Source organism: Pavona decussata, unplaced genomic scaffold, assembly GCF_977016875.1.
Source record: "Pavona decussata unplaced genomic scaffold, jaPavDecu1.1 SCAFFOLD_602, whole genome shotgun sequence".
Classification (NCBI taxonomy): domain Eukaryota; kingdom Metazoa; phylum Cnidaria; class Anthozoa; order Scleractinia; family Agariciidae; genus Pavona; species Pavona decussata.
Window position 1 is genome coordinate 312,845 of NW_028145860.1, and position 9,656 is coordinate 322,500.

A 9,656-nucleotide genomic window follows, 5' to 3' on the forward strand; every position below is an offset into this window, starting at 1 on the left:
CGGGCGGAGATAAGGGGTACAGTAGCATAATCAACCACTTGTAACAAGTAAATTTAGCTGCAAAACTAAACTAAAAAGATTTTCAGTATACTTTATAAATTAAACTGTGTGTCTGTCTGATAGTTCGCTATCAGTATGGGCGATTCAGCATAATCATCCTCAGCCTCTAATAACGAGAATAACACGTCACTGATATGTTTTTTGAAAGCTCTCTTGGGGAGTTGACGAAGTTCATTGCAAATACCATACAAGATGGGAGACTAGGAATAATAGGGCTGTGCTGTCAATACAGGGATGCTTAGTCTTGCGGTTTCTCTGTTCCTCAGTTGTTTCATTCATATAAATCCTCCACACAGTTTTCTTCCTCTGCACACGAAAAACAACTGAGCAATTATTGAGAAACATTTTTGCAAGACCAGCATTCTTGTATTGATGTCACATTCCAACTATCACCAATATCCAATCTTGCATGGTATTGTACCCAACCAGAGGGGAAATTGGACACTTTTATACACATATCAATGCAGGGAAGAACAATTAATAACTAAAGGAATTTTTATACAAGAGCAACATGAAGATCTGATCAAGCAAAAAATAAAGAATTCTAGTCACATACACTGTATGTACATTTTACATTTTCATGAGTCTCTAATTATCCTTGAAAGGGGGTTTTATATTTCAAAGTTGAATTGGTTAGGCCTGGGAGTAAATTAAAATGGATTGAAACACTAACTGGTAACCTTTAAGTCCATTGCCTTACATTCAGGTGAGCTACATATTAAATTATTATATGTCTTCATGTGAGATTTGAGTGAGGGAGTGGGGAAGGGAGGCCTTCTTTTGGAGGAGCTTAAGAGCGGCTGCCTGAGAATATCGCAAACTCGCGGTCAAAACTGAAATTTCGGATTTCCTCATATTTTGTCAGAAGAATCCCTTTAGAGAACTATTTACGAAAATAACATTAAAACTTTCCAAAGATTTTTCGTTTTCGAGAATTCTGGCATAATGTGAAATGCCATGATCGCGGCGCAGCCGGCGTTAAATTTTGACGAGATTTGGTGCATTTTCAAATCGCTCGGGAAGGAAGACGGCTTAGCATATTAAAACGAGCTTTTGAAATTAAGTTAGGCATCCTTCTGAGAATACGGTCTTAGGAAAATATTGCTGGAGGATTCTTATTTACATGCAGTTTTCAAAGTCCGAAGATTCCTATTTTCAGCATTTTTGTTGACACTTGAAATTGTGGAAACTTTGCGGACAAATATCGTGTCCTGGTACATCGAAATTTGAAGCAAGTATTATACTTTAGGAAAGCTCTATACATGTAGTGCAATATATAAAAAATCCAGCTTGGGTAATTTAAAATCCAAGCGTTGACGGAAGTAAACACATAGGGAATTTTAATTTTTTTTTTTTTTCAAAAATGGCAGTGGTCACGCAAGGACAAGTTTTAAAATAAGTTTAAAATAAATTTATTGTTTATGTTTCAGTTCTGTTGGAATAAAACTAAGTTGTTATTCGGAAACAAAATCTCATGTGTTGATGGGTTTATCCCTATAAAAAATAATTTCTTTCCTAGTAGGTGATCACCGATCGCAAACAAAAAAATGAAACGTTCAGGTGTTATGTCACACTTTCCTCGGTACGCCAGCGTCAACAATGCGAAGGATACGAAACGAAATCAGTAAATATTTCATATCAAAATGTATCTGAAACCCCCAACAGGCGATAATGTTTCATTATATTACTAATCGACTTGCGTAAAAACGCCTTTGGTTCAGAGAAGTTGCGCAAAAGTCGCAGTTTTTATAAATCCTAGGTTTGTCAAAGCTGCATCTCATCCTCACTGTCAATAAAATGTCGTGACAGGCACTTACATTGAGCTGGACAAGCGAAGACGAGAATTCTAAAAGCTGAAGAACAAGGTATCTGTGTTTTCAATTTGCAGGCCCTAGACTATATATCATAAACAGAACTGAGATATCAGAGCCGGTAGAGAAAATCATGCTTTCACTTTAGTGCAAGGCTGGCCATAATATTATCTTTAACGGCTACACTGCGGCTATAATATATTTGAATGAGCACTTACCGTTCCAATGCCTGCAAAATAGGCATTTAATGAACCATCCCCATTAATGCGAGCAATAGTCCACCCTTCTCAGTCCGATCCGGATAGAAGAGCACCAGAAAATAACCAAGGTTGTTTGCATATTATGGCCATCACTGTGTACATAGCTATTTTAAACTTGCTATTTATAAACAATGACGCAAAATGGTTATAAATAGCAATGTGCGTTCTTGGTTTGGAGTGGTTTGCTCGATATTAGAAACTGTATTTCTTCTTCCGCGATGTCATATTTTTCAGTTTCTATATATTTTCGGTTGTATTTATGGCCCCGTGCTCATTTTCGTCCTTGATAGACGACGAGTCCGGTTGCAGTCAAAGTTCGTACTATTACAGCAACCTGCGTTTCTTTGGGTGAATGCCAAAAAGATATCTCCAGTCATCCAGGTCCCAACGCCAGGAAGCTGTTTGCTGACGACAAAACTGACAGTGAAATGTAATGAATCCTCGCGCGCGCATGTTAGTAAAGTTATCGATCATCTGATGTTGTTGATTGAACATATGAAGTTAAGTTTACTGACTTTACATTGATGGAATACAAACAGCGGTGATATTTCTGATCAACCTACGATGACCCAAGAACAAAAGTCATTACATTGATGGAATTTGATATTCTGAAAGGATGAGTCGAATAACAATCAGACCATCTGCCCGCGCCGTCGAGATGTCTACGATCTTCGTTGGCGGTAGCCTCCCACGCAGTCGTTTTTAGGGAACTCGTATTAACTCCTCCCCGAGTCCCCTCAAAACGACTGCGTGGGAGGCTACCGCCAACGAGGACCGTGCACATCTAGTTAAGACGTCTAGTTTAGTCGGAAGGGGCCGAGAGGGAGAAATCTGCGTGACTAGCATTCCGCAAGCGTTGCTCGTCCTCGCGCTCGCGAAACTCATATATGCCTGAATAAGCCCTAAAATCATCATCATCATTATCATCATCATCATCATCATCATCACCATCACCATTATCGTCATCATCATGATCATCATCATCATCATCATCATCATCATTGGTGAATCGAATAAAGGCCTTAGAGGTACGGCATATTCCTTTGCTTTTTTTGTGAGCATGAGAAACCTGCAGTTACTATTAAATGACATCTGTAGTGCGGAAATACTTCGGATTATTGTTGAATACCTTTTTCGTGCATGGGTATGTGTGTACTGGAGGAGATTCAAAATTCGTTCAAATTAAAGTAGCCACAGCGATAGAATGATTGCTGAGACCATAGTCCAGGGTATTGTCTCCCTATACCACATGGTACCCTCCTCTTAGATAAAACAATAGTTTCCCCGCTTCCTCTTCTCCCCGCATTAACTTCATTCATTGTCCTCTTTTTTAAGTGTCATATTCACTCAAGATTGTTTGAGGGCCGGTTGGAAAAAGCAAGCGCCTGGGATCTAGGGATTATTTTCAGCAAACTTATATATCTATTAACAAGTTGAATGCCTTGTAACCAGCTTTAAATCAATGTTATTTTCTTTACTATGGAAGAAAATACTCAAAAAGACTCAGAAAATGCTGTTTAATTAGCTACGATAAAGGTCGTTTATTGACAGGCAGACAGACAGACAGACAGACAGACAAACAGACTACACGGGTTAGTTGAACTCCTCAGTGCGAAAAAGATGAAAATACCGCAACGTTTGTTTGATGGAAGTTTCGTCTTCAGTGAGCAATAACACGTGTAGGTGATCTACCTTCCCGGGGGGGTTACTCCCCTATATGGGCTATACAGGGACGTGCCGCTGGATAGGGTATGGTTTTTGGCGTCTCTGTCCTGAACAGGGTATATAATTTCAAACGAGTCTGCCCTGGATCCGTCCTAGACAGGGTATGGTTGCAAGACTGTCGTCTTGTATTTGGCAATCCGAAATCAGAGACGTTAGTCTGTATTTATTTTAGTGAACAATGCTTCACGTCAATTGAATTTCCACTTAAGGTTCACCGCTGTTAATGCGAAATTTTGGGATTTTTCGCCATCACTTCTAGGAAGTGTATTATTTTATCTGTTGTGATTGGTATTCGCGTTTCAATGCGTGGAACATCACGTCTGGTAAGTGACAGTGGGTCTTTAAATGTTATTACTATTCCCAATAAACACTTGTGTAACACAAGAGATAGATGTTGTCCTTTGTCCTAAATAGGGTCTTACAGCGGTTACCAATAACACGCGACCTACGGCATTCAAAAGAGTCGGATAAAGTTGCGTTTTGGTGGACGTCAATCAAACAAAAGCCGTTGAAATTATTTTGAATTCTGACAAGATTGCAAGGTAAACCGGCAAGAAACTAACAATTTTACCTCGCTAAGAGAAGGTAAACTTTATTTAAATTGATTCTCGAGCCAGATCAAGCGCAAATAAAAGGTATTTTTGAATTAAAAATTTCAATTTTCACTGCACGTGATAATTTACTCACTTGCACGCATCGCTGATTTATTATCAGGTGTAGCGATTTCAAATGTTTCATAAAAAAAAAACTGCTTCGTCTTAACGATGCCCATTTTTTTTAGATAATCTGGCTTGGAAATCAACTTTCATAAAGTTTACCATCTGTCAGCAGATAAAACTGTCAATTCTTGGTTCTGTTGCCTTGAAATGGTCTCAGAATTCAAAATAATTTCAACGGCTTTTCTATGATTGACGTCCACCAAAACGCAACTTTATCGGAGTCTTTTGAAGGCGATAGGTCGCGTGTTATTGGTAACCGCTGTAAAATAGAGGGGTCTGTCCTACACAGGGTAGGTATTTAAGGTTATTTTCGTCCTAAACAGGGTCAGGGTTTTAAACCCCCAGCGGCACCCCTATACCCAAACATGGGTCAAGTGCCCCCCCCCCCCCCCCCCCGGGTCTACCTTCTACTCGAAAATATGCCAAAGCGCCGGGCAAAATGGAATCAACGGTATCGAAGCGGCATGCAAATACAACTCGGATACTACACTGTAGTTATAAAAACGTAAACATGTCATTAACCCTAGCTATCGACTGTGAGGTAGAAAATGTCGCTGTTTCGTACAGATTCATTTAAGAACTGAGCAGATTGTCACCCTTCTGTTTAGTGAAAAACGTACTAGTTGCGTGAAGTACAATAATGAAATTTGTCGATCATTCTGACCTTGCGTTATATGCCACGGCAATCGGCCTTTACGAATTTTGCTGTAGCATTAGTTATCACTCACTCTAACTGTGAATAATTTTTTGTATAGGAATATTCAGCAACGAAAAACTGTTTATAGTATTACATTTTGTATTGTAGCGATAACTTTGTCGTTCTCTCGGGAAAATATATTATACAAACAGTTGTACAAACTATAAAATGTATTTCAAATGTGTTAACTAGTACTTGCGTGACTGACCACTGACTGACCATTTTGTTAACACTTGACTATAAATGTTATACCCAAACTAGATTTCTTACAGGTTGCAGTAAAATAACAGATCGTACCTCAAGCATACCTGTTGTTGTAAGTTTCGATGTACCAGGGCAAGATTTTGCCTGGAAATATTTCCTCATTTTCAAGTGTTCACATGCGAGGAGATCAACAGTCAGCATGTTGTTGATAGGCTGTGATCTAGGAAACATGCCTGCTTTGCACAGCTTCACAAGACTGCTCACAAACCCAAAAGTGATTTTAACGCCTGCTATTAGCTTTATTATTGAAACAAGTTCTTATTTAGTAAGATATATCATAAATACTTGGTTCTAGAAGTACTTCTAGATGCACCATGTGACAATGAAAAAAAATTGGTTGAGATCTGGACGAGCAGAAAGGTGACATGACACCTTGACCTTTTCAAATTTGGGGTTACATCTCACTCCCTAGTTAGACTTATTAATTTTATTTAAGGTATATAAAACAATTCAAAACTTATTAGATCATTAGATTTAGTTTTGGAACAAGAATTATATAATTCTCCGGTAAAAATGACATACAAACAATAATTTATTGAAACATGTCATCTTGTCCTTGCGTGACCACAGGAATTTTTTGAAAAAATATGTCAAAAATTCCCTATGTGTTTTATTCCGTCAAAGACTGGCTTTTAAATTACCCAAGCTGAATTTTTGATATGTTGCAGCACAAGAATAGAGCTTTGCTCTACTGTAACTTTCATTGTAAATTTCGATGTACCAGGAAAAGAATTTTGTCCGCAAAGTTTCCACAATTTCAAGTGTCAACAAAAATGCTGAAAATAGGATTCTTCGGACTTTGAAAACTGCATGTAAATAAGAATCCTCCAGCAATATTTTCCAAAGACCGTATTCTCCGAAGGATGCCTAACTTAACTTCAAAAGCTCGTTTTAATACGCTGAGCCGTCTTCCTTCCCGAGCGATTTGAAAATGCACCAAATCTCGTCAAAATTTAACGCCGGCTGCGCCGCGATCACGGCATTTCACATTATGCCAGAATTCTCGAAAACGAAAAATCTTTGGAAAGTTTTAATGTCATTTTCGTAAATAGTTCTCTAAAGGGATTCTTCTGACAAAATATGAGGAAATCCGAAATTTCAGTTTTGACCGCGAGTTCTCGATATTCTCAGGCAGCCACTCTTAATACCTGTACATTTTTAATTTCAGAACTTTGTAATATATTGGTTTTATTTGTGACATAAAATTATAATATACAGGCCGTTCCTGGTGTGGAAGCTAAAGACTTCAGCAAACTGGAACATCTGGTCACCTTTTACAGTCAAGCAAACCAAGGTCTACCTTGTGAGCTGAGGCTGCCTGTAGCAGAGCAACACCGAAATAGTATTGCAGATGATGAAACAGGTAAAACTGGCATCTAAGTGCAGTAAGTGGTCTTATGTAATTATATACTCTATCGATGCATCTCAGAAATAAATGAAGACTTTTCTGCAAGACTATTGTACATGTCTTCTTTGACTAAAGAAAATAAACATGCTCCCAATAAGGTGTATTTTTGCACACTGAGACTGGTTTTCATGTAAGATTACTGTAACGTAGTTCTGTTGAGGTATTTACTTTTGAGCAGAAGGGTACAAAAAGAAAACAACAACAAGGAATTATGAGAATGATGTATTAATCAGTAAATGACACAGGCAAACTCAGAAAAAAAATCTGAGTGGTCCTGTCAGGAGTCGAACCTTAAAGACCTTCCGATTACTAGTTCGGACGCTCTAACACTGATCTACAGGAGACTCGAGGGAGCTATAAGGCCATTAAACTAGGTTCGTGGGACAAACATTCTGCATACTGCGAGGATTGGAATTAACAAGGAATTAGCTTCTTACATGTTTGTACTTTTAAAAAAGCAAGTGACCAACACAAAGAGGAATTCATATAATCAATAAATATTACTGATGGTGAATTAGTTAATTTGTTTTTACTTGTGAAGGATTGTAAAAATTGTCACCCTGATTGAATGGTTTGTGTAACACTTCAAAAGCTTTCAGTTGCTTCTTGAGACTGAGATGTTTTTGATCTTGTCAACAAGTGTACCTGCTCAGATCGCCATGTTGTCATACCAAATACATTGTATCCTCAGCTCTGGATCGATAGAGATGTAAACTTCATACATCACACCTTGATCCATCAAAACCGTCATTATCTTTCCTTTCATTGGTAGCTTGTGTTTGACCTTTGCAAAGCCTCTTGTCATTTCAGGTCTTGATCTGCACTTTGTTTCAAAAACTTTGTTTGCCTTTGCAAAATCTGGATGTTTGATCATGTAGGAACTAGGAGGCTTTAAAGTGTTGATTTAGTTCATATCTCAGACTGTTCATTGTCCTTTTTGAATGAGGTTTGCCCTCTTCTTTTTGAGATTCTGCATAAAACAGTTTCGGCAAGTTTGCAGTCACATCTTTAGTTTAAGGCTCACCTACCGCCAATAAGGAGCAAACACTGTAATAACTTGAAGGTTTAATATACGACAACTCAGATCAAAGGCGAGCACATGGAACAGACAAACGTACAGACGCGCGTGCGCAGCGCAGACAACCGCTGGGTACAATGTAAATAATGTAGTGGCGTACTTTCTTCTTTCCCTCAAATAGTAATTATATAAAAAAATTGGAGAGCTTTGTCTCTGCTCTTAAATTAGTGTTTTTTGCATCTTTATTATCCACACTTGGCAGGAATTCCAAATCTGCTTTTGATGAGACTTGATGTCGATTCCACATCACACGTGACTAGTTTTTCCGAGAATGAAATGAACATTCAAATTTCTCTTTGTAATGTCTGACATTTGAATAGAATGTTGAACTTTTCTCTGGAAATCTTTCCATAAAAAATGCATTAAATACTAAAAGCTGTTAGTAATGTAAAGAAAAATTCAGAGCTTTATACCGTCAATGAACTTGGGAAATTTCTACGGGAACTCTGAAATCTTGTTAGCGATGTTCAAAACTGACGTGTAAATTTCAAAACTCGGTTCAAATTTACAGTCAACCCAGGTCACGCGTTAACGATATTTTTGACATTTGCACAGAGTTTTTAAATTTACATGTCAGTTTTGAAAATCGCCAACAAGACTTCAGAGTTCCCGTATAAATTTCCCTAGCTTATTGACGGTATAAAGCCATGAATTTTTCTTTACATTGCAAAATTGAATATTTCAAGAATAACAATTGTTTCCCAAGTATTTTGAATCTTTTTTTCAGTTAATGCGTCATTTTCGAAACGATTTCCAGAGAAATGTCCAACATTCCATTCACACGTCGGACATTACAAAGAGAAATTTGAAGGTTCATTTCATTCTTGGAAATACTGTTCACGCGTGACCTGGGTTGACTGTAAAAAATACCGGTCATGCGTGATGTGGATTGACTGTAAATATGTAAGAGATATTGTCTGTGGAAGTGATGTAGTAAAAGCAGTGCCAGTTGGAATTAGCTTGTAGCCAATCTAAACTGAGATTGTGACAGCAGTGTATAACAATGATTTAATGAAATGTCATGAAATACATGTAAAATTAATATTATTTTTTCTTTTTTATTCAAGATGATGAAGATGATGATGTGGATGATCAGACAGATGGCAAACCGGTTGAAAATGATTATGATTTTCCTCAGATCAAGAGTAATGTTGAACAGCTGGAATCAGAGAGGTACACTGTAACTATAATTTTTTGTTAAGATTTTACCCTTTTAGTATCTATTAGTCCAACATAGTAATTGTAAGTTGGCGTGGTATGTATGCTCTGTTCTACCAAGTCCTTGACTTATGTACGTGTACCTTAATTTTGACTGGACCAACAGCAACTTTTTTTCAACTCTAGAGAAAACAGGTGTTTCATTAAATGACAAACCTTACATCACATTTTGGTGTAAGGGTTGTGTTACTTTCCTGGCTCCACCAAGCTTCCATTTTGTTTCTGTTTTATTTGCAGGTCTGATAAAGCCTTTATTACGGCACTTGGCTTGTATCTTGGAGATGGGTTAAAGAGTGACATGGACACGGTACGGAATGGAGGATCTGTGTTGGAAGGAATGCAGACTCTGCTGGCTTCAACGTCAACTAGTCTCATAACGTAAGATTCCATTTGTGTGTGTGTGTCTGTGTTGTTAT

At 37.9% G+C, this 9,656-nt stretch overlaps 1 protein-coding gene across 3 annotated transcripts in view; it reads left to right on the forward strand.

The window, feature by feature from the left end:
* The window catches only part of LOC146449196 (phosphatidylinositol 3,4,5-trisphosphate 5-phosphatase 2-like), a 52,287-nt gene that overhangs the window by 2,087 nt on the left and 40,544 nt on the right, over positions 1-9,656 (forward strand). For 2 of the 3 annotated variants that reach the window (XM_085101487.1, XM_085101485.1), the window contains exons 3-5: positions 6,755-6,899; positions 9,090-9,195; positions 9,478-9,618. In XM_085101487.1, coding sequence (XP_084957613.1) covers positions 6,755-6,899; positions 9,090-9,195; positions 9,478-9,618 — 392 coding nt within the window. Of the gene's footprint in view, positions 1-6,754; positions 6,900-6,950; positions 8,102-9,089; positions 9,196-9,477; positions 9,619-9,656 lie in introns of those variants that run through there. The other variant, XM_085101486.1, reaches the window with a different exon arrangement.